We start from the raw sequence: 26,265 nt of genomic DNA, 5'->3' as shown, positions 1-26,265 counted from the left end.
AAATAAACTTCCAATTTTTGATCATAGTATATAAGCAAATAAATCCATATATTAATGTGATAACAGTAAAAGGAATTATTGAGAAAAAAATAAATAAAAAATAATTCTAAAATATATATAGTTCAACATTTATTTTTGTATTAATTTACATATATTTCTTATTTCTATTAATTTTGATTTATTTTTATTTACGTGTCCGTTCATTTTTTTTTTATAATAACTGATTCGTGTGTTCATTTATTTTTATATTCATTTATTCCCACATTGTATATCTGTATGTAAATATTGCCACATTTATTTTAGTTTTTTTTTCTATTTAATCACTGCATTTCTGTCTCTTGTAGGATAATTAGGTAAACTTGTCTTGCTTACCAGTCTCACTACCAAAGGCCCTGAATCCTCTCAGGCCTGTAGTTCCTCTTGGCTTCAGCATCGGTGGGATGCTCCCACGTCCTGCAAACCCACTAAAAATATCTCAGCAGAAAGGAGAGGAGGGGAGGGGATCTGCGGGGACTAATCCTACATCTTTAATTCACAGCACATTCTGTCATAATCAAAGAAAGTGGTGGCAGGCAGCTCCTGCTTGACTGATGTGCTAATGAGAGTTATGAGTACACCGTGAAGATGAGAGCTATTTTTTGTGTCAGAAACATCATTTTATCACTCTTAAGAAAGAGCATAGATTCTCTTTTGAGTATTTTTTATTAGGGTTTTTCATTTCTGGTCACCACACAAAGTCCATGACCCTTTATGATCCAGTCTCACTTTGCAAAAAAAAAAAAAAAAAAACCCCGAAGTGACTCCAGTTTTCCATACACCTTTGAAACGATAATTTAGGGGAATCACTCTCATATTTAAAGACACGTTTGTGTGAAAGCTCTGAGATACAACAGGCTGCTTGGTAACCTGGCCTGTCCTCATAAAAAGCTGTACTGTGTGTCTGTGTGTGATGTATGAGATCTTCAGAGATGACCTCAGTCCTGCTTGGCAATAGACAGGGGTTACGCTAATTGACTGTGAATGAGTGCTGTATTCTGCTGCATCAGTAAAGTTCACAAAAGCATTTTCAGAGAGCAGAGTTAAAGAATAACTAAATGCTTTAATTTGAGCCCCGTCCACTCACACTGAAGTAGTGCCTATTAAAATATTAAACGTAGAAGGAAATGAGGTGAAAGCAGGAATAATATAATCGTAGCTCAATATTTAAACTAATGGCAACATTATGCATTTGCTTATACAGTTATTAAATGTTGATTAAATATCAACGATCTGATAAGCTGAAACTGTTTATTTGCTATTGTTTACACCCATACCAGGGCTCCAGGCAAAAATAACAAAAACAAATAAATTTAGGAGCCATTGGCTCCTGTAAGAAACAAAATTAGGCATTAAATGATTTTTTTCTAGGTGCCACAGAATTAACGTGTTTAATTAAAAACATTTTTCATCACTTTGACATTTCAGTCGTACTGTCATGTGATTATTTCTCATCTTTTCATGTCTTTATTAGCATTTTAATCCATCTTGTAGATGTCATGGAATCTAAGTTTCACTTAAAGTGGTAACTAAACGTCTTTTCCAACGTAACTATTTACGGTCACAAATAACATATTCAAATCTTAGAGGTTTATTAAGATCCTTCTATTTTCTATTGAAACCCACAATAAACTTTAAAACATTAGTAAGCTTAATGTATACATGTAATCATCATTTATTGGGTACTTCAATTGGGAGGTGGCTGTCCTGAACTCTAACCCCTGAATTTCAACTTATGAAAATGATATTGAATTAATTTGTGTATTTTTTCCATTGGGCAAAAGGGAACACATAATCCTCATATTTGGTGCAAATAAACACATTTTTAGTACAGTTATGCAATTTAAGTCATGTTTTAGTATGAGCTAAAATTCTGTAATGTGATGTGGTTACTGTCACTACCGAAAATGTGCTGTCACCCCCGAAACATGGGGTGTTTTGTCAAAAATAAAGTATACTGAATTATAAACTAAGATGTTATGATAATCTTTGGTTTAATGTATATTCAAATGAATTAATTCTTAACTTTGAGATCAACTTTTTATTTTTACGAGGAAAAATTTGATTCAAAATACCACTTAAAAAAAAACTTAAATTACATTTGAAATAGTGTAAAAAAAAAAAAAAAAAAAAAAAAAAAAAAAAAAAAATATATATATATATATATATATATATATATATATATATATAGCTCAAAATATACCCCAGCGACTTAAGACTATATAACATTCTTATATTTTATATTTACGATACATTTACACTTAAATATTTGTAATATTTATAATATTAAAATGTAACATTGTAACAAATTTTTAATGTGTTAATACTTAATTTATCTTATGAATGACAATAGTTTGATCTCCATTATTTCTTATATTATTTATTTGTCCAAAAGTTATAATTTTTAAGTAAACATTAAATCCTTATATATATATATATATATATATATATATATATATATATATATATATATATATATATATATATTTAATATTTAAGTTAATATTTATGATACATTAACGTTTACATTTAAACATTTGCTATATTTACAATTTAATACAAAATTATATTTAAATATTTATTTTAGAATCATACATGCACATTCTTATTTAGGAAATATATACAGCAATAAAGTTTTACAAAAAAAATGCATTTTAATATATTAAATTCTTAAACAATTCTTCTTAATTCTTAAAAAAAAAAAAAAACACACACATAAAACCAAAAAATTATTGGAAAGATGATGGATAAACAATGGAAAATTGGACCGATGATTTAAACCCTTTCCTTCAAAGGTCAAAGCGAAACTCTGTAGAACTGAGGTGAGAAGTGGGAGAAGATGTTCAGATGGTCTACATTTACTTTACTGCAGATAATAAAGCACTCAAATTTATTCTGCATGACTATGTTTCAGAAGGATAAAAAATATTTCAGTCTAGGTGTGAAATGTATGCGCCAATCACTGGCAAAATATGAATTAGTTCAAAATGAATCTTTAATTTATGTAGCCGCCTACATCCTGGATGTCAAAATTGTACACAAGGAACAAGAAAATGAATCAAGGAACAAGAACATGAATCAAATGTCATAGAGTGCAAAGTGTGGCACTGAAGCTCTGTATCATAAAAATAATAAACAATTTAGATGCACATCCTTTTGTTCTCTCTAATGTTTCTGTACCTAGAAATGCACCACTTGAAAGTATAAACAGCTTTTAGGACGTTTGATTTAATGAGTTCCTCACACAATAGATTTTAACAGTCAAGTTCTGAGGAAAAAAAATATTCTCAATAGGCAATTGATTTTTAAGAATAACTTATTAACCTTTAAAAAGATAGACGTGCTGGATGGAAGTAGGAGGCACAGAGGCGAATAAAAAGCAAATAAAAAGCAAAAGCAAAACATAAAATAAAGCCCAGGCCTGGTCCTCTCTCGTCCTTCACTGTCGTCGCTCCAGTTTTATATCGTTCCATCTCCTACGTGGGACTCGATACCGGCGGTGGGGCGCAGGTGTAGCTCATCTCCAATCACTCCACCGGCCTCACTCCTCGTTCCCACGTCCCTCGGCCCCACCCCACTCGTCACAATAGTACTAGACACAATTTTGAAATACATAGGCCTGCACTTTATTGGCTGAATAACTGGCGCGAAGATGACGCACAAGCTCAGTCTGCACATAGAGATGGAGATGGCAAGAGAAAAGATGAAGGCGCTGTTTTTGGTAAAACATGATTTTGACGACTTCATTAAGTTTTATTTAATAGAAAACTCTTTTTAAAAGATTTTCGTTTTATATAAATTGTATCTTAATTTTGATCAATGTTTTATCAATCAATTGCCCGTATTTAATAAATAATAAGCAACTATATAGTAGACAATGTAATAAAACACGATCACTTGAATTGCATGTGAACTGGAGGGCAACGAAACTCAGCTTGTGCCTCACAGATTTGAGAAATATAGGATTCATGGCGAGTCCGCATCGTCAACTTCATCTTTGCAGCGACACAGAAAACACCAGTTTATTACTTAACAATTAAATGTCTCCTTGCATATTTTCAAACCAGCAGGCCATTCTGGGTTGAGCGAGACCCCACGGAATGAGTGAGCGGAGCGGGATATATGGAGATCCGCTCACGAGCTCTGATCAGAAAAAACCTGGTTTAAGTACAAATTATGAGCTTATTGACGATTCTTGACAAAATTAGAATATATTAAGGTTTTTGTTTGTTTGTTTGTTTTTTCTTGCCTAGTTCCTATACGTCTATGGCCCAATGATGCTACGATAAGCATTTTCTACTTTTAAAAAATGCGGGTCAGGAAGCAGGTCGGGTACAATATTTTCTTTTTCTTTTTTTGCGGTCCGAGTTGCGGGCGGGTTAGTTGAAATCGTCGGTCGGGTGCGGGTAGTTCATACATTGACCCACGCATCACTGCTGCCCGCTACTCCGGGTGTGTGTTCATGGTGTGTGTTTGTGTTTTCATTGCTGTGTGTGTGCACTTTGGATGGGTTAAATGCAGAGCACGAATTCTGAGTAGGGGTCACCATAATTGGCTGTATGTCACGGCACTTTCTTTTTCACTTTTTAACGGGTTCCTGGTGATAAAAAAAATAAATAAATAAAAGATAACTAACCATAACTGCAGAGAAATCTCCACCAATCAATAAAAACAAAAGATACATCAAAAGAACAGTTTAGTTCAGTGCAACACTGTAAATCATGTAATAGAATCTTCCCTACGCTTTTAAACTACTTAATTATTTGTAAATATTTTGATAATATCGTTTGCAAAGCATCATGGGATTGTAGTTCTTTCCCCTCATTAAAACCATTATGTAAACAGTCCTCTACCTTTTGTGTTTTGTCCAATTTTTAAATAAATGTTTTGCTTCAAATGTTGTGTCTCACGTGGTAGCTGGCTGATTTGATTAACAGGTTATTACTCATTTACAAAGACTTTTTAAAAATCCTTTTGGGGAAAAAAATACATGTGCAGACACTTATCCAATCCCATTTTTACTCTCTGCACAAAGTGTTGCAATGTGACAAAATTAGAATGCAATAAAACTAGTGATAAACTAACCAAGCAGTTAACTACTAGTGCAACCCCTGTCAGTCATTTCTTGCTCCTCTTCATCTTCTAAACAATGTTCACTATAGAGCAACAATTAAACTCCTACGGTGTCCACAAGTCCCTGGTGGCACACTTTGGCGCATGCTACAAAAATGGCCTACAGAACCCAAAGAGATGCTTTGATATGAGCTAGATGGCCAGTGAATGACAATAGGGAACTTTGATCAGCAAACCCAGAGTCTGCGACTATGAGCCCCAACTTCAAAGAGCTGCTTCCCATCCAGAGCAATTAATAGAGCCTCGGAGAGTCAACTGATATGATATGATGATCCTATTAGGACATGATAGGCATGTCCTGTTCTAAAAGAAAAAGAAATTATGAGAAAGTGATGAAAGCAAGAAAGTTGACTATGTAAGATATGAACGGTAAAAGCACTGATTCCAAAGGCTTGTTTGATGAAATATATACTGTACATTGATGAGGTCTGAAAACACGGACCATCTGTTGTGCCTGTTCATCATTCTCTGGAAACATCACATGCCTTATCATACCATTAAATGAATATGAAAGACATGAATAAAGATAAAAAGTGACTGTCTGAAAGAAGAAAAAAAAACAGCTTGGAGGTAGGTAAATCGATTGAAGAAAAGCACTCCGCATACAGAATTCAGCCAATCAATTTTCAATAATTTATCAGCTGACCAAAGCACAAAGCTCCAGGCATTTATCCTGTAGGTTAAAAAAAAAAAAAAAAAAAAAAGAACTCTCTTCTTGGATCTGGGATATATATATTTTGTTTGTTTGTTTGTTTGTTTTTTTCACTTGTCATGCATCTAACAGCAAGACGTGCTTCTGCATGGGTTTGTCATGTACAGAATGCTTTGACAATCTGGTTGTGTGCGATTCTCAGTCATTTAGTGTATGATGCCAGTTTTCTCTGTAAGCGTTTACAAATTCAGCAACTGCATGATGCCTAATGTGTTCAAATCATCATAAAAATCATCATGTGGTGTATTCCAGCCTTAAGTCACACTTGCTTTCAGACAATATCCCCAAAACCAAAAAAAAAAAGGCACTTAAAAAGCAAATTTCCTTCACCGGATTTGAGCAAGAGATTTGGCAGAGATATATCTTTGGGTTAGGCTGAAAATTCAAGCGCAAAGAGGACAGCCAGTCAGCTATGCTGTAAATACAGATGCATCTGCTAACTGTTTATTTCCCACACTTCTTGCACACATATAAGCAGTCCAACTGATAAATGTCTGAATATGCCTAGGCCCTTACTATATAGAGTAGTAGGCACAAACAGTATTTTGAAAAGACTAGTCTGTCAGAATTCATAGCATTCAATAGTTGGAGAAAAGTACCTGGAGGACCTACTACTTCTAAAAAGTTCCTCAAGTGAGAACAACACTTTAATGTAGAATTTAAGTTAAATGTTTTTTTGTTTTTTTTGTAAAACATATCAATAGTCTTTGTTTTATTTACAACTTCGAAAATGTTATATAGTGTATATAAAACACATTTTTAATGGTTGTGAAGTTCGTTCCTCATGAAAACTCCATCTGTAAACATTTTGGTCACATCCTAACGGCCAAAGGCTTTGAAAGTCTATTTGAAATAGAAATGAAACGCAGAGTCTTGCCTCATAGTAACTGCGAACAGCGTTGCAGAAAGCCTCATCTGCGACGATCTGCGTCTCTCCTTTCAAGAAGGCCTGGAAACGCTCCTTCACCACCTGCAGCTGCTGCTTGTTCAGCTAAAAGCAGAAAAGAGAAAAAAAAACAAGAGTTCTATCAGTGGAATCTCATTTTCTTTAGCACAAATAACTAATTATAGGAAATCAGAGTTTATGATAATGCTCACTGTTGCACCTCTTCTGGCAACACCAAATATGCAACACGATTCTGTTAAGCATGTGTCAATATAAAAATGGCATGTTCTGTTAAATTATTCTGTTATTCTTTAACTGCAGTTCACTTCTAAAGCACATGAAAATGTCTTTCCTTGAGTACAAATATCCTCATTTTACTTGTTTGTATTCATAAATGTTGTTTTCGCGGTGCGTTATTGATGTTTTGGTAATGAATAACAAGTGGAAAAACACAATTATTTTCCCATCCTTTAATGTGCTTCCAAAGCTGATGTAAAACCAGCAGGAACTACAGAACAAATGCATCGATAATGTTTTAGAGGAAAAACATCTTTATTTTAAAATAGCAATATTTTTCTTCAGAAAAAGATACATTTTGCTTGAGAAAAAAAAGACAGAAAAAACATTAGTCATAGCCTTTGATGTTGTTTGGAGGGGGTTATTTCTAATCAAATTTACCCACAGGGAGCATGAAAGGAGGCTGCTTAAAAAATCAAGACTGTTAACTGCTTTTCTTAGCCATAATCATAGTTATGACTCATCATAAATTGACATCCAGGATAGCCATTTTGAAAACGGCATTGGCAGAGATTTTGTCTTGAGTTGGAAACAGAAGAAACCGTTGGGTAACTGAGCAACAACACAAACACGCATGTAGCGGTTTTATGGTTCCCACAATAATAATAAGCAGCACAATTGTTTTAAACACTGATAATTAGAAATGCTTATTGCGTTCTCAAGTCAGCATATTAAAATGATTTCCGAAGGATCACGTGACACTGAAGACTGGAGTAATGATGCTGGAAATTCTTGATATATTTTAAAATATATTAAAATATAAAATGCATTTACATTTGTATGTTTCACACTATCAAAAGACACAAGTTGTATGTTACAGACATTAAATTCTAAAATTCCCACCAATTTGTTGCAACCTACGGGATATCCTTAATTTGATGGCATGAATCTGTCGAACATCTGAAGCTATGCCTCATGAAGTCTTTGAATTAGCATTCTAGTGCACATCCGTTTCCAAATACAAACAGATCCCATGCAGATTCAAACACATACTGTAGCGAGACTTGTTTACAATGTTGGGAATATGTGTCTGGTTGCAGATGCTATCTTTAAGAGCTTTAACCAGAGGTGGTCGGTAATAAGTGCAATAGACCACGTGTCTATGTCATCAGCACCAAGCTTCAGCACAGTGCTTGCATTTCCTCCATGTAGCACTCGCTGTGGTCTCGCTTTCGATGGCTTATTCACTTTCAGTTGTGATCGATTCGGCCTTGTCTCTTTGTGAGCCAGCAATTCACTCTCTCTTCTTTGCAAGGCAATGCAACCATTTCAGTTGCTCTAAATATCCCACACACCTGCATGGAGTGAGAGGCAAAGAAAAAAAGTGATGAAAGTATGGATGAGACTGTTGCAATATATCAGTACTGCTGATAAATAAATATTAGTGCTGTCAAACGATTAATCACATCCAAAAAAAAAGTTTGTTTACATAATGTGCGTGTACTGTGCATATTCATTATGTACACTATATATAAATGCATATGCATGTATATGTTTAAGAATATGTTGCTTATATATCATATATAATAAATTAAATAAATATGAATATATACACATGTAAATATTTTCTAAATATACAGTATGTGTGAATTTATATATACATAAATACACAGTACACACACATGTCATGTACATAAAACTTTAATCGCAATTAATCGCTTGACAGCACTAATAAATATTGATATTACGTTATTTCAAATAATTAATTGCCAATAACTGTCTTCCTGTAGTTTGAACACTCTATAAGTCTTATTGTACGAAAGTTTTGACATCCTCAATGAAAATCTATGGGACTTTCCGAAGTCAAATTTTCATCAGAAAATCATAAGTCAGATAAGACTCACAACCAGAAATTGTCTCAGAGGAAGAAGACGCTTAAATAGCATTGACTAACATGTAAAAAAAGAAAAAGTGAAAAATGGAAAATTTAACTCGCTTTTAGTTGCAATTAAATAGCTGCTATTTTTACAAAACTATCGATGCTGATTAAATGTATGCATTTAGCAGACGCTTTTATCCAAAGTGACTTAAAGTGCATTCAGGCTATCAATTTTTACCTATCACGTGCTCCCGGAGAATCGAACCCCCAACCTTGCGCTTGATATCGCAATGCTCTACCAATTGAGCTACAGAAATAATCCGCAAAACCGATACATCGTCAACCTCTAATCAAGATACTAGATGTACACAACCCAATTATCACGGCCAAAAGAACTGTGTTGGATTGTCAACCAGACATTGTGGTAAAAAAACAAACTTATTTTTGTTTCCAAAGCAAGTGTAAAATCAGCCTAGGACAACCTGGTTGCTGGAGAGGTAATTCTCATGAGAAGGACAGAAATCAAAAGTTTACTGGTTTGTGGCGCTGACAGCAAAAAACATCAACTAAGGGAAAATCTCTCAAATACTGACCGTGGTGGGCGAAATCATTTTAGCCTTAGAGTTCAGGTTTACTCTAGTTCACACACCCACCCAAAAACACAACAAAAGCACTTAATAAACATCATTAATGCTCTCAAAGGGTTCTAGTGTGTGTGTGTGTGTGTGTGAGTTTCTTTTTGTTTCTTCTGCTATTATATCACAAACCTGTTATACAGATAGTCTCCATTTTCTTATTCTTAAAATTTATTTTTCTTTTGTTTTTCTTCCATTGATGGCGTTTTGCTTTTGCCACTCCCTGAACATGACAACCCTTTCACATCGTCATGGCAACATCATCCACTGCGTGGCTTCCAAGGACCTGCCTGGCTGCTGCAGCAAGTCACTTTCTGTTTTTTTTTGTATATCAGCAGCAAAGGGTAAAACACCAATCCTGAAATGAATACCAGCTGCCACCCTTCCTTGATGAGTACAGACATTCAGATCACCTTTTAGACTAAAAATATGTCTGAAGTATTTCAAGCTAACAAGTCAAAATTTGGTTGCACTTTATTTTACAGTACATGTACTTATAGTGTACTTATCTAAGAAAGTTCTGGTAATACAAGGTAACTACATGGGGTAGGGTTAGATTTAGGGGTATGTCTAGGGTAAGTACCTAGTTATTACATAGTTATTGGAATTACTATAATAAGTACATAGTATGTACATAAGGAACAGGACTGTAAAATGAAGTGCCACCCAAAATTCTATAAAATATACTATTTTACCAAATCAAAAGGTATTGAAAGAATGCACAGAATGAAGCTAAAAGTTTTGACAATTCGGTTATGATTTACTCATCTTCATGGTGTTCCAAACCTGTATACATGTCTTTCTTACGTTGAACACAAAAGAAGATATTTTGAAGAATTTTGAAGTACCAAAGAGTTGTTGGTGGAAGTCAAGGGGCACCAACTGTGGAAGTCAAGGCGGACCAACAACTGTTCTATTACCGACATTCTGCAAAATATCTTCTTTTGTGTTCAACATAAGAAAGAAACTCATACAGGTTTGAAACGACAAGAGAGTGAGCCGATAACAATTTTCATTTTTAAGGTGAACTATCTAAAAGACTATCATGATGTACAGTAATCGCTGATGAATAATGGTAACTTTTCCTTCATTCCAACATATCAAGTATCACTAGGTCCACAAAACTGTAAGGGAACAGGTGTCACCTGGAACTCTCGTCCCAAGCCTTGACAAACATACACTCCTCCTACTAATCAAACACACACTCGCCTCTCCTTCAACAAACATGCCTCACTGCATCTCTTCACTGAAACACCAGTATGTGAAATTAGATAACACTTTCGCAAAACAAATCCATCTACAATCAAACATTAGATTAAGGAGATATTATTACATCCAGGAAGTTAGACTGTGAATGCAAATGAGATTATCCAGATATCCCATTAAAAAAAATAAAATGCATGCCATGTGCAGTATACATATTATATACATCAAAAACAGTAATATAGTAGTATGCCATGCTGAACACAGTCTAGGATTTAAGTTTATAACCCTGCCATCTGAGCAATTACTAGAGACTCACAACACAGGAGTGTTACATTTGACTTTGTTAAAGAAAAAGGATTTAGTTCAATCAGAAGCTAGGCTCATAGGCTCATGTCTACCGTGAATGAGTTTTTCCTAAACAAACATCCATCCCTAGCAATTCCAATAAGGATGAACTGGCAAAAAAACAAAGAAAGAGACAAAAACAAAGAGAGCAATAAAGAGTGAGGAGAGAACGTGTGTATGAGTATACGACAGTGATTCCCACCGGCACCATTGGGAGCTAATGGAGAAGAAACGCGGCAGACATTTATCACAGAACAACATGTAGAGCTAACAACCCTGATGGCTGCTCCTGTCTCTGCCACGAGCCTTTGTTCAAGCCCATTAGTGGAAACTCATTGCTAAATGGCATCAAATAGCCACTCAAACCAAAGTGTGCCTACCAGTGTTGTAGTCGAGACCAGCTCATTCGAGTCCGAGTCCAGATCGAGCCCAGAGATGGTCGAGTCCGAGTCAAGACCGAGTTCAGAAAGGGTCGAGTCCGAGTCAAGACCGAGTTCAGAAAGGGTCGAGTCCGAGTCAAGACCGAGTTCAGAAAGGGTCGAGTCCGAGTCAAGACCGAGACCAGAGAGATTGGGTCTGAGACAAGACCTAAAGAAATCTTCAAGAGTATGTAAAATGTATGATGGAAACAATAAAGGTTAAAAGGGCCACATAGTATGTGGTGTAAAGGTAATTTTATTAGAATTATGAATTGTTACTTATATTAAGTGCTCATTTTCACATAACATCGTTGTACCACTATACACATCCATATAACCTTTCTAGTACTAGTAACATTACTGTACGATTCTATATTGTAATTCTACATAACACTTCTAGTACAAGTAACATTACTGTACCACTATACCTGTAAATGTTCAACTGTAACAGCTTTTACATAACTTTTAACCCTGAAGCTTAACTAATGACTGCTAATATCCTGAAAATGTCTTGGATTATGTGCACTTTAGATGTTGTGAAGATTACAGATGGGCATAATTACTTTTCAAAAAAATAAGTGAGGAGACCATCCTGCTACCCAACCGAGCACGATGTGGTCTCATGATCAATCCACCCAGACTAAAAACTCTCTCTATTGGTGCAGAGGAAGTGGGGACTGACAAAAGTTACCATTTCATCACTTTCTGTAACAACAATGGATAATCTAATGCTAATTTCCCTGGATGGTGCGTTTTAATGCAGGGTAAAATACACACTAGTCAAAGTTTTTTTTAGTTACGGAAGGCATCCACACAAGAGCCGACTGACTGTCCAGGAAAATTTCATGCAAAAGTGTGTATGTGCCAGGGGAAGAAAGCTGGATGAAATGCCATATAAGTTCAATGCCTTCTGTCAGACATTTTTTTGGGGGGAGATGTTTAGTGTTGAGACAGTCAGTCTGTGTCTGTATTCATTATATAATTTAATTAAACAATATTTGTTTATTTCTGTGACCATTTTGTCCTACTTTGTAAAAATAACACAGTTGAGAGAAATAATGTAGCAATGTGGCTTTCTGGAAAGCGGGATCACTACAGGCGGATGGCAGGATGTAACTTAGGCCGGTGACACACTGGCTGCGTGGCGTCTCTGCTGCGCGCTAGAAGCGTGGTGGCTGCTTCGCGTTTTCTGTGTCATTACACACCAGAAGCGTGTCTGACGCGGCGCTGGTGCGCTGCTTCTGCTAAAGGTGATATAGAGAGAGGCCGCCGAAAAACCAGGCTCTTGCAAAATAGAGTATGTTTGACAGGTGCAATATTTGAAAATCGATAATTATTTATTTATTTATTTAAATTACATTTATATCAGAATTTATGCCAACCTATAGACTTTAAAATATCAAAATGTCATGAATTAATATGTATTTGTGTACATAATGACACAAGTGACATATAAACATATTTTCCTAGTTTATTTTGCCTGGATACGCTTCCAACATGCGCGTGTTCGCGTGAAAATAGGCGTCGGCTCTATTTCTAGCATGCACGCATTTTCCGCGCGGCTCGAGCTGCGCCTGGGATGCGCGTCTCACGCAGGCAGTCTGCAAGCTCTAACCTGTTAACATGGGAGCCAAATTAAAAACAGACACGCCACGCAGCTGAGACGCTTGCGCCATGCATCCAGTGTGTCGCTGGCCTAACGTCTCCAGAAAATCACCAGTCATTGGATGTATCAATCATACATCAATTTAAAGAAACATTAACATACAGTAATAATCATGAAATATTTTGATTGGGACTCGAGTGGACTCGGGCATAAGTCCGATTCCTAATATGTTCGAGTCCGAGTCAATACCGAGTCAAAATGCACACGAGTCCATGACAAGACCGAGACCATTAAAATACGGTCTCGAGACCGAGTCCAAGACCGAGTCCGAGTCTCGAGTACTCAACACTGGTGCCTACATTTAGTTTTGGAGTTTCGTAAACCTCAATATTGGAGGGTAACAACAAACCAAACTTTCTGAAAGGTCTGCATGATTGCTTTCTAAGTGAATGTCACCAGCCCCATGTTCTGCCAGTGACCTCAGGTCAGGAAGGAAATTCTTTGGCTTGTTTTTTTATGCAGACATTTCCTATCATTGTTTTCATGTGATTGGCTTACGGGTAACCAATGATTTTAAACTTCAGACAGACTATGTAGGCAACATGCCAGAAGTAAAGTTTTGTCAGAAGAGAAGTACTATGATAAAACATTACAAAGATGTTTTCCTTTAAAATAAAATACTCAGAAGAGCACAATAAGACAATGAAAAAGTAAACAGTGTCAAATCTGATTTCATATTGACTTTACGTAAATCAAGTAGGACAGAACTCAGAAGAATAGGTGGGAGTGACTTGCAAAGAGAAAGTTGAAGACATTTACAGAGAAAAAGAGACAGCAGGGAACAAAGACATTCAGATGAGACGAGCTATGGGCTGAATGATATTGAAGATGGAAAAGAAAAGAAAAAAGGAAAACATCTCCCCCATGGCTATATTATTTCAAAGATGAGAGGGTTTCTAACTAGTGGCACAATTAGGTTGCAGTTGATGGAGACACTACATGAAACAGAATAGCTCTCCAGGCCAACAATAAGAACTATAGCCTCAAATGATAGGATCCCAAACAAATGCCTGACTGAAAATAGCTCGACCGGTAGAATGCAGTGGGAGGATAACCACAAAAAAAGTACCAAAAGCAGCACCATGAGTAATTATTAAGTAGGTATATACTATATATACTACCAGTCAAAGCTCACAAGATGATGTGTCATGTCATATCTAATTATCTTGACAAACAGCCTGACAGTGCTGTCAGTGGTTTGACACACATGGATGTGGACAGGAGATGATGTGGTGACAGACTGGCACTGAAGCTTGCTTGAAAACTCCCCCAGAAATCCAAACACTATCAATAAGTCTGCCACCAAGTCAAACCAATTTTAAATATCTGAAAGCGAAGTTTACTTTTGAGGTAAGGTCTAGTCTTCATGCAAAGTGTTTGTCCCTTCCTATTGTGTTCCACCATCTGCTAAAGAGAAACCGCTGATTCCTTGTGTCATGTTTGGATTTCGCTGGTCCTTTCCCATGGGAACTCACAGTGAAGGTGTTGTGGCTAACAGCAGGGGAGAGGTACCACAGTGCATCTTGCTGTCCTACAGGTCTGTCACGATTCGCGTTGCCCTGAAGCTGCTCTCTGCTCACCACTGATAAAGAGCTGCATGCTGTGTGGTGTATTACGTTTACACGCCCACACAATGTTTTCAGCTGTTCCTGCTTATTTCCGAACCCTCACATTGCTTTGAGAATGTGACATAACTTGTTGAGGGAATCGAACAAGGTTTTCTGAAGGTTCTGTGCTTGTCTGCTGGACTTGTTGATTCTGGCCTTTCTTCTTTGATTGATGATTCTAAAGGTGCAATCTGACTTAAAAAAAAAAAAAAAAACAGTGTCAAGGAACAGATGTAAAGCCTGTAAAATATGTTGAACTGTTGTGTACCTTGATGTTGAAAGTTCTGCCAACAGTTCCAGTTGACAACAAATCATGGGATGGGACCTTAAAGCTGGATGCACACTGCACCATTTACAATAGTTCTGTACGACTGTTGCTTGTCAGACTGTACAAACATGATGATCATGTCAAACTGTGGGATCTCAGATCTCATTAATGTCAGCACAACCAGTGTTTATTATAGAAAAGGCAATATGTCATAGGAATTCCATGAGCGGGGGACGGGAGTGCTGGAGTTTTGAGAAAAAAATCAAGCATTAAATCTGATCTTGGTTTGTCTTGAAAAACGAAGACAATTTTACGTTTTTTGTAGGAGAAGACAAACCGCAGGACTTTGTGCAAAATCTTATGAAACAATCTTCTGGTCAAATTTGATGGCAACAGTCATTAATCAGCTGTCAAGAAACATGTCAAACCAACAAAGATAACAGATTTTAGCCTATGACTGAAGGAATCTTTTAGGAATTAAGAAATTTGTCTCAGAAGGCCAAACTGTGGCCAAAATTGTACAGTGTGTGCACAGCTCAAGACAACAAATCAGACTTTTAATCATTTTTTTGTTGCAATCAAATTAAAGGGGTCATATTATATTGCTACAAAATAACATTATTTTGTGAATTTGGTTTAATGAAATGTGTTTATGCAGTTTAAGGTTTAAAAAACACATTATTTTCCCTACACTGTACATTATTGTTCATCCTCTATGCCCCGCCTTTCCGAAACAAGTTCATAAACAAAGCATTATTATTATAATGACATATAATGACATATACTGTCTTTTTATGTGTTGCTTTGCTTATCATGCCACATAAACAAAACAATGTCTGCATTTGTGATCGGAGAAACGACAAACAAGCACTCTACACTGCTCAAAACGTGCTTTTTAATCGTCAGTGGCAAATTCTTTAAATTTGAAAACATACTTACAGGCTGTCACGTCAGAAGCACCATACAAATATTTGGATTTAACTTTTTTAAACAGTGTAAATAAAACTAAACCACTGATTACTAGCTGTGTCCTCTTTTGAAAGGCCAAACAAAAGTATTTTTGTTTTCACAATGAAACACACAGCACCTTCACGACATGACAGTAGCAGCAACAATACTACAGCAAGAATAAAAGTAATGCCTTCTTTCTGTGTGTGAACATTTGGGCGTCGTTATGCAAATCTTCCCACACAGTGATGTAAACATGTGGGGGCGTTTAAACGAAGAGTTTTAGGGGAGCGTGGTTATAACGAATATCTCTTTGGGTCTGAAACTTAAATTTTTCCAATTTTAGTTATCTTATCTATTCACAAACAGCTTGTAACACTCCAAAGAGAAAGGAAAACTTGAAAATCGCATCATATGATACCTTTAAATACAGTACATTTAATTTGTTTATGTCTAGGCAATCAAATGGGAATAATTGTAGCTGGGTACACTATTCCTTTTCAGAGTGGACCGCATTCAAATTTCTGCTTATTGATTTCCAGCATCTCGGCAACAGAGATTGTCCCTCGTTGAAGTGATATATTGGCATGCTGTCTCTGAAGGGTACGTAGGTGGTGATTGAGGCGCATTTATCTGCATGCAGATGTCCTTTATGGCCGATTGCTCACTTTCACCTCCTCTCATTCAACAGAATCCGCTTCCTCGATCTCTTCACTCCTCCTCGTTTTCCATTTTCGGCCCCCATTCTCTGGTACTATTTTGAGTCACGCAAAACATGATGCAGGAGGGAAGAGGGAGCTTCCGGGTGCATCCTCGGGCAAAATGCTGCCAAATGCGAGAACAGTTACCCAGATAAGGAACTTGCAATTGTGCTTTTGACCTAAGTCCCCTGACAAGCCCTTGTTCCTCCTCATGCTCTCAACCTTTTGTCACTCTTCAAAGTGGCCTTGTCAACCCCTCAATATCCTGAACTACACTCTTCTCACATACCGTATCTCAATCCCTCTCTGAAGCCTTGATTTTCTAGCTCTTTACTTAATCAGACTCAAGGCTCTCCGCTTCATGTCACTACAATGACCAAATAAATCTGTATTGGGTGTGAAGGTGGAACAAGAAAAAGATACTTTGATACTTAAAATTATATTTATCTCAGTGGTCTCACAAATAGCTGGATACAGGAAACGGCGAGTAATCATTTAAACAGTGAACCGATAAAATACTGATCTTACTGACATTGGCCAGTTTGGGATGATCAAATTGGGAATATGGGCATGCACTAGATTTGAAATGGAGGGCAAATTGAAAAAATGCATTCTTTTGAGTAATTTTAACCAGTTATTGAATAAAATATTGACAATTTCTAAAATAAAAAAAATAAAACAACTATGGGTACAACTAGGGGTGGGCAAAATGCAACATTTGGATCACAATTTTTTTTTATATCACAATTCACAATTTTATCACAATTCTTTGCCATGTTGGTTTTACTATTTTGCAAGTTGTCTGAGGGTTACAACCAAACTAATTTCCCTATTATAAAGACAAAGCTGTTCAAGGTAACAAAAAAAAAAAAGGCAGATATTTAGGCCAAAGAGGGCTAAGATAAAAATCGTTGTTCTTATTTTTTAATAATAAAGATAAAAGAATGACAAAGATACACATTACAACTACACAAAATATACAAATAAAACAAACAGTGCTTTATTTTCAGGTACAATAGGTGTGTATTCTGCAGGAGCATTCAAGAAATTGAATGAACAAATATAAAAATTAAATACTCTATGAACTGATTCCTAAAGCAACTGTATTAAATTTCTTCAGTCAAGACCAGTGAGTGCTTTTTCTCTTTGTGTTTTGTTGTTTTATTAACATTAATTTGTTCAATTCGGTCATAGTTTGTTTTTGTATTTTTTATAACCATTTACTTACTCAAAAGTGGATTTAAACCTTCTGAACATAAATGCTATTTTGAGGAACGTGGAAAACCAAACAGTTGCTGGTCCACAATGACTTCCTTAGTATTTTTTTGCTATCAAATTCAATGTGGACCAGCAACTGTTTGGTTACCCACATTCTGCGAAATATCTTCTTTCGTGTTCAGCACAAGAAAGAAATTAATACAGGGTTGGGACAATGTGACAGTGACTACATATACAGTATATGATGGTGGCGCCAGAACTGCAGCTGATAGAATGTGCGCAGTAGCACAATACTACGATATGTTTTCCTAAAGCACATCATGGAGACATTTTTATCATCCACGATCAAAAATAGTCATATCGCACACCCTTAGGTACAACCATTTATTGAGGAAGAGTTTAAAACATATACTGTAACACACAAAACTGAATCAGCGTATAGTGCAAGCTGATGGATAAGGCATGAAAGTCAGAATGATCACTAATATAAAGTGTCATTCCCAATTTCACATAAAAGGATCTACTTCAAGCACAGTTTATTATATCAGTAGTGAAAACACACACACACACACACACAAAGCACATGCCTGGGAAGCTTGTAATGATGTTTTAATGCTGTAAGTTATGCATGTTCAATTAAATATACTTGTATTGCCTTTGGTACATAAAGAATTACAGATCTTCCAGATCAGCATTCATATCAAGTCATATTCAATGCACAAAAAAGGACTGTGGGCTAGAACTTATCATGTAGCCACCAGTAGGAATGATTCAGTTTTGAGACAATAGATGTTCTGAGATCAGTTTGCCCTACTAAATGAACATTTGCTTCTACACTGCAGTGGTTTATTCATGATTTTTTCAACATATGAACTATAAAATAACTTAGAAAAATTTAGAATTTCAGCAAATAATGGCATGATGCTTCAACAGATATTCATTGCATCAACCAAACTCTAGTGAATCTAAATAAAACACTCCCTAACACTGAGATAAAGCACAAAGCTTGTCAATTACAAATCTGCCATTGGCTGTGACTAAATAAGAAGCAACACCCTAGCGCTTGGCGAGCATGTTAAAAACCCTATGGGCATCATTAGAGAGAGAATCTGACTGACCAAAACCCATTCAAGAAATAGACCACAATTTAATAGGGATGGAGGATGAGTTACGGATATCCGGACAGCATTGTATACCGGACAAACAAATCCTTAATGACGACAATGGCGCACCACAGAGATAAGATTGCAGTGCTGATAGATTGTATGTGCTCTGCACTTTCGCCACACTGCAATGTTCCTGCTTGGCTTCTGGTAGACCTGAACCTTTTTCAGGAGGAGGCAGATTACGTGGGTAGGTGGGTAATGGAATTACCCAATGCGAGGGATTTCGCCGAGCGCAACAATTGTATTTCAGTTGCTGCCGCTCCACACTGCCTCATTATGCACCTGCTGTTCTGTAAAGATTCGCACAAAGCTGATTTTTCTGCAAGGTCACAACCTACCTGCAGACTCCTTGCAAACAGCGAGTCGCTCACAAACTGTCAGTGTTTGAATACTTTCTTTACATGGTGCACTTGCCCTAAACGTGCCTCGTAGAGCCAAGTGAGGTAAGCACCCGCTGAACCTCGCTGTGACTTCCTATCGTTGCACTGCAAGGAGACGGCCTTACATAACACTGTGTGGAGATATGCTTCTCATGGAGAGCAAAACTGACAAGGGAAGGGAAATATGACAAAGAAGATGGGACTCTGCCTCCAGCGAGGCATCCGCCTGCCAATCTCCCCCGCCAGAGTCAAGGACTCATCTCCTGTGGAGAAACAGAGGCAAGTCTGCTTACATAAACTAAATCACACAGCTATTCAGAAGAGGAAAACAAGCCAAGAGGAAAACTATGCACAAGACTGTACCAAGGGATTAGACATATGTGGAGGAATGAGTGGGACATCCATCAGTGTGATTTCCAGGCTGCTGTTCGCCATCAACAAATGGATAAACTATCATAATAGTGAGCACATCAGCGCAAACATATGGGGCTTTTCTTCAGAAAACTGAGAAACAATGAACAGATGAAAAAATGAAGGTGAAAAGAGACTAAGAGGGAGGGATGCAGAGAGAAGAAGGTATGAAAGAAATGTAGTGAGACAGCTAGAGAGAAAAGCCTCAGCCCACTTGACAGTCAGAGTGTAAAGCAAAGGAAAGCAAACAATTTGCGAGGACAGAAGCTAGCACTCATCTGCAGGGAATCTGGCTCATAAACAGAGATTAGTCTCCCAGTGGGCAGATATTCACATTTAGATTTAGTTATTCAGCAGACACTCCTACTCATATTAGCAGAGTCCAAACATACTGTACGAGTAGCCATTCCTGTACTTGTATCTACGTAAATCAAACTTGATGATGCTTCAAAATGCTTTGGATCACAAAACATCAAGTTTCTCGACTAAATATTTTCAATTTACAAGCTGGGTTAGACCAAAATCTATCCAGAGTTCCATTTTGTTCACTTTCTACTCAATGGCAGGGTTGAGCAAAATTCAAAAATGAAGAATTGGCTCCCTTTCAATTGGTCAGTTGAATCTGAAATGAACTGGTCATGCCCAACAGGAAACTGAAGTGGAATATGAACTGGAATGGCAAGATGAGAAATTTACTGAATGATAATTCAACAAAAGCCAAAGTAATTCGTTCTGGTAAATGGCTTATTCTTCCACATTGCCACACAAAAATTATTAAAGGAGCAGTATGAAATATTGACAGCAAGTGGTTGAAATGGGTAGGCTACTGCAGTCCACATTCAAAATATTGTTTCTCCCACTACCACGGGTTGCCAGATTGAGGACACGGCAGAGGAACAAGTAAAACCACTTAAAGTCTTTGTCATGCAAACATTACATTTTTATGTCTTATAGTCTTTCTATTTTAAAAAGTTACATGATTTCCTTTCTTCATTTCAAACCTACTTCCATTTACATTCCAATTTCAAATCTGCATCCTATTTGCTTCCTCAATTAAAATTTAACCGAACTGAGATTTAACCTGCTTTCTTAATCGAATTTGATATTACCAAGATAATCTGATATAACCCTCTCTCCTCACTGTGTGTGTGTGTGTGTGTGTGTGTGTATCTTGCTTCTAGATATGCAGGGTTCATTCATATACTGGAAAGCAGATGAATGTATAAGACTCCACTGGTGGATCTCACAAAACCTGTCAAGAACATGAATTATTTTTTTTAACCCCAAAATCAAAAAAAAAAGAAAAAGAAAAAGAAAGTCTGGCTCAGAATCTGGTCAGCATGTCAAAGATTCAACCATGAATTTCACATTACTTTAGGGCAATGTAAGGGCTCCTTTCCAAGGGCTGAAGCTGAACCGTATGGACTGCAACAATACAATGGCTGAAAACACTCAATCAAATCCATGCAAAAATGGTTCAAGAGTTACGCAATGGGAATATCAAATCCCAAATCTTTACCTTAAAGAAATGTTTGCATCTTAAATTGATTAGTGGCCACAACTCCCAAATATGACATAGCTGAATGGCTATATAGTGGATATATCACATTAGTAACCACATCGCTCAAGTCTGCAAAACTGTAACAGCATTAACACAAGGATTTTTGTTTTTGTTGGTACAATTGAACATGTTGTAGCATTACAATTCTGACTATATCATTCAGTTTATCGTTGAGGCGAAATACCACACAACAGTTTAATATGAAACATTTCCCACACTGGCATATCACTGGGAGATCCTTGAAACATACTAACAATGATGTAAACAGGTGCATTAGGAGCTTTCTGGTTCTCTGACTCCAAATCGTGCGAGTAATCCATTAAGAATGAGTACACAAAATCTGATTAGCAACAGATTACCTTCACCTCTCCATTATATTCGAATTTTAATTACCTTTGAAATAGAATTTTAATGACAGTGTATTTTTGCCATGAGACCGTAATGTGCGATAATGCCTAAAGTGACGTCTGTTTAATTCACAGGTGAAGCACATCGTGGCACCTTTATTACACCTTCCATATTTCAGGTTACAGAACTAGCCAGTGGCAATAACAACATACAAGGCCATGACATTCAAATAATGAGTGCTATCTGGATTACATACAAATAAAGAGAACAGACTGCAGCTATACTTTTGGACAGTATCTATCTACTGACGCCAGGGTCCAGTGAATAAATGGCTCACGTCAATCATGGGCAAAATAAAGTGGCAGAATTCCACAGCAATGAACTGAAATGTGCATCATACACAATAAATAGACTAGAAACTTTATGTGCTCACTCAGGTCCCTAAAGGTTTTTTGAGCAAAAAATACTGTGGCAGAAATCATGCATAATATATAATAATTTAGCTGCATTTTTGCTACACTTGTCTCAAATTTATGTTGGCTGAGCCTGATATATGGAGCATGTAATCATCACTAAACATGCTGGGAATTAAGAAATTAAAAAATAATTAAATACTTGCTTAAAAAAAATTCCTAACCTTTTCCAAGGGGTTTAGCAACAGTCAGCAAGCAGTGAATCTGCTGTATTTTGGAAGCCGAGACATTCAATGTGGACACTTTTTGTTGCTGTGAAACAGCTCAGAGTGAAATTTTTCAGTGAAAAACAGGTATTATTTAATTTCTTTAAACAAGTATTATACTCTTAGTTCTGTTAAACTGAAATATCCATCTGCCACATGTTTGTACGAAAACATAAGGCTTTTTCCATATAAAGCAAAATAATAGCAAATCTTTGTTTCTATGCAAAAATGCATTTACGAAGTGTTTTTCCCCTTTACCATTTGTCTCGTCTCACTGAGAAAAAGGGCTGGAATATACTATATGACTATACAAATAATTATAACAATCACACTTTGTCCAAAATTGCAAAAAAATAAAATAAAAATAAATTAATAATAAAATGCAAAAGAAAAAAAAAAAAAACTCCAACACTGTTAATATACTAGCCAATCCAGGATCAAAGCATTCATTTAAACTGTATGTGGTATACTTTTGCATGATTTAATCCAAATGAGGCTTCACAACACATTCAAGATGCCTGCATTCAAATCCATTGTTCGTTTGCACTGTATTTTAGTCTAACAGCATGTGCTCCGAATAAAAGTTCTGCAATGCACTTGAATAACACAAAAGTGGGTTGACAGCATGGTGGCTTTGGGAAAAACACATAAAATGTCGGATTCCTTGTGCCCAAAGCTACTTTTCATGAAGAAAGAAAAACACTGTAAGAGAAGTCATAACAAAGGAGAAGGTTAAATCCAAAAAGGGCAAAACTACAATGCTAGTTAGTGCATGACTGTTTATGATCAGATACCTTTTGATAGCACAGATTCTAAAAGGCACAGTGGTACTTTGACAGTGTATCTGCAATTATGCATAACAATGCCTTCAAGTTCAAGACGACATAAGCACACACGTAAGATCTTGCACAAAGTCATTCAGACACTTTGGACAGCTCAAAAGACAGAAGATGTGTGTAAAAGGGTAACCGGCAGCATACTTACACTGACTGACTTCTATCACGTAGAGTGGCATATCAAAAGTGAAGGCTGGTGGATCACATGCAGTGCAGTAAAGAAGTCCTCTCACTACCTGCATCATATCCAGGAGGAAAATAGTGCCTCAAGGAATACTTGAATATCACCTGATCAGATCTGCGAAGCCGGGAAGGTTACCTTCTCATTTAGGCAGCAAAGATATTCCTCTGAGCCATGACGGAAAAATCAATAATCTGTCGTCCACCTTTATGGCAAGGCCATGGTTGTGCCCTTAAGCATTCTGATGCAACAATAAACCATAATTCTAAATTAAATGGAGGTCATTGCATCTTATTGGACACACATAACTCAGCTTTCTTTAGCTTTTGCACTGTATGACTTGGAGGATCATTTACACTCAAATTTGTGGAACTTGTAAAGATTCTCAAATTTTATGTAAAGAATTAAACATACTGTATACAAATATAGTAATTTTTATTTTACTATTTCTGTCTACAGTGTACATTCGTTTAATGTGAACAGAATTCAAGTAAACTGACAAGGTGGTATTTTTGCAAAGCACATTGCACTTGAAATCCACACAAATGTGGCTTGTTTATGAAATAAAAGCAAAGAAAAAATAAAAATAACGGTGTAGACCACCATACCAGGATACATGGCAAATCAACAAACTGGAATAACTAAAGTATTTATGAATACAGCCACTAAGGGGCCAAGGTTTGGCTTGTTATCATGACTCCAAGAAACACTGCTGGTGGTAAATGCAAAACTACACAACACAAGTTTCTTGATTTTTTTGCCATTCAATTTGGTCTGTGTTTTCAGACTTTGTCTTTTTGATAAACAATTTTGTTATATTGTAGATGTTTTCCAGTGCCAGTTTGTTTTTGTAGGGCTCCTAAAAGTATTAGAAACACAATTTGTACCTTTCTGCTGTCCTTCAGGATAGTCACTTGTCCTCAGCCAATCAGCATTGTTATGACATCATTTCCTGTGTCTGAATGAGAATGCTTACATACAGCCTTCTCATATACATTTATCCTTAACAAATTTCCATGAACACATTATCATTTTGAGGAAAAGCTTTTTTTTTTCTTATTTGCCACATGATGTTTATCAGTCTTTGAACAAAATTACAATTCTGAAGCATTTTTCAAGCTTTCCTAGAGCACAAATAAAGTTAAGATTAGCACCTGGAATTGGAATGCAATTTACATGTCCCACAGGTGCAAAGTTGATAACAGGTTATTATCATTCCTTTTTTAAACAATTGCTTTGAGGATATTCCCAGCTTTAGAAGTACGATTACATGCATTAGGCAGAAACAGAAACTAAAATCACTTAATAGGTCGATTCCAAAAGCTGTATATGTTAGAGGTAGTGGGTGTGTGCAAGTAAAAATAGCATATGTGCCTGTTCTCATAAGTGATTCTACATTTATACCAGGAGGAGAGATATAATTTCACAACAAAGCTGCGGTTTAACCATTTAAGTTCTTGTTCTCATATTTACTTAAAAGGGATAGTTCACCCAAAATTTTTTAATTCTTTTACCAATTACACACCCTCACATTTAAAAGCCCCAAATTGAAAGCTTGAAAATGCTAGACTTTCAATTCACCATCTGAACACTCCAAAGAATACTCCAAATATTTTAATTTAAATTCCAAAAGATGAACAAAAGCACTCGTGGGTTTGGAACAAGGAGGGTAATCAAATGATGACCATTTTCATCCTGGAGAATAAAAAAAAAAAAAAAAAAAAAAATTATATTATAAGGACCATGATGCAGTGTAACCAAGAACATTTTTCCCTAATGCATCCATTTAATATTATCCATCTCATCTGAAAGAACTTGTGAAGTGAATACAAGTGTGTTATTACCCTGAGGCAAGATGGTGCAACATTAACCATAAAAATGAAAAGACTTGAAGCAGCATTTGGGGTTCCTCAGTCTGCCACACTGGCAGAACCCTCTTGAGAGCCTCTAGGCACCCTTCTGAAGGTGCCTCAAATATTGTGTACTCACACAGAAGTTCAAAATATGTTTCAAGCACCTCAAAGCATTTCCCTCCTGATGAGGTTACTAAGGGAATTGTTGACAATCTATACAGTTCTTGCATGAAGTTGCAAGTTCTTAAAAGGACTGCCCTTTCAAATAGGTGCCTAGATGTTGTCCAAAGAGTTCTACCAGTGTGGTAGTCTGACAACGCCAAACAGGGCCTGAAATAATACAAATTATATTTTTGTACATTCACAGTGATGTTCCACTATGATAACTCAGGGCAACAAAACCATTTTGTACACATTTTAAACACGATGCATATAATATGCAAGGTTAAATATGAATGGATGTCATAAAGCAATACATTTATTTTCTTGGTCACACATCCTGCTGTTCTTTTAATATCCTTTTCTGACATGCAGCACAGTGTAGCACATTTTTATCTGAAGAACTGGATTGAGAAAAGCTATTTTAATTGATTTTTTTCTCATATCATAAATAATTCACATATTTGTATGCAATGTTATTTATGCTGTTAGGATAACATAGATAATAATATAAATAGGATAATATAAATATATAGCCTAACAATTTGATGTTATTATGTCTTAAAAGATTTAATGTTAGAAGTCTCTCTTGCAAAACAAAACCAAAACATTTGATCATAATAACTAAAAAAAATAAGTGTGATAGCATTGCTAACCTTTACTTGCACTATTTTATCAATACATAAATAATTTAGCTTGATAATAGTTGATAGGTAGCGCAGGTACTGTATGAGTACAGTAAACAAACATTTAAAAGTGGGATGCGCAAGAAAGAAGTGTTTCAAATCTTCTTTA

General features: G+C 36.3%; 1 protein-coding gene across 15 annotated transcripts in view; it reads right to left on the bottom strand.

The window, feature by feature from the left end:
- Positions 1-26,265, bottom strand: part of cadps2 (Ca++-dependent secretion activator 2) — a 123,725-nt gene that overhangs the window by 96,567 nt on the left and 893 nt on the right. For all 15 annotated transcript variants that reach the window (XM_026202844.1, XM_026202847.1, XM_026202848.1 and 12 more), the window contains exon 2: positions 6,759-6,872. In XM_026202844.1, coding sequence (XP_026058629.1) covers positions 6,759-6,872 — 114 coding nt within the window. The remainder of the gene's footprint in view (positions 1-6,758; positions 6,873-26,265) is intronic.

This window comes from Carassius auratus, chromosome 25 (assembly GCF_003368295.1).
Source record: "Carassius auratus strain Wakin chromosome 25, ASM336829v1, whole genome shotgun sequence".
NCBI classification, from domain to species: Eukaryota; Metazoa; Chordata; class Actinopteri; order Cypriniformes; family Cyprinidae; genus Carassius; species Carassius auratus.
This window is presented reverse-complemented; position numbering and strand designations above follow the sequence as displayed.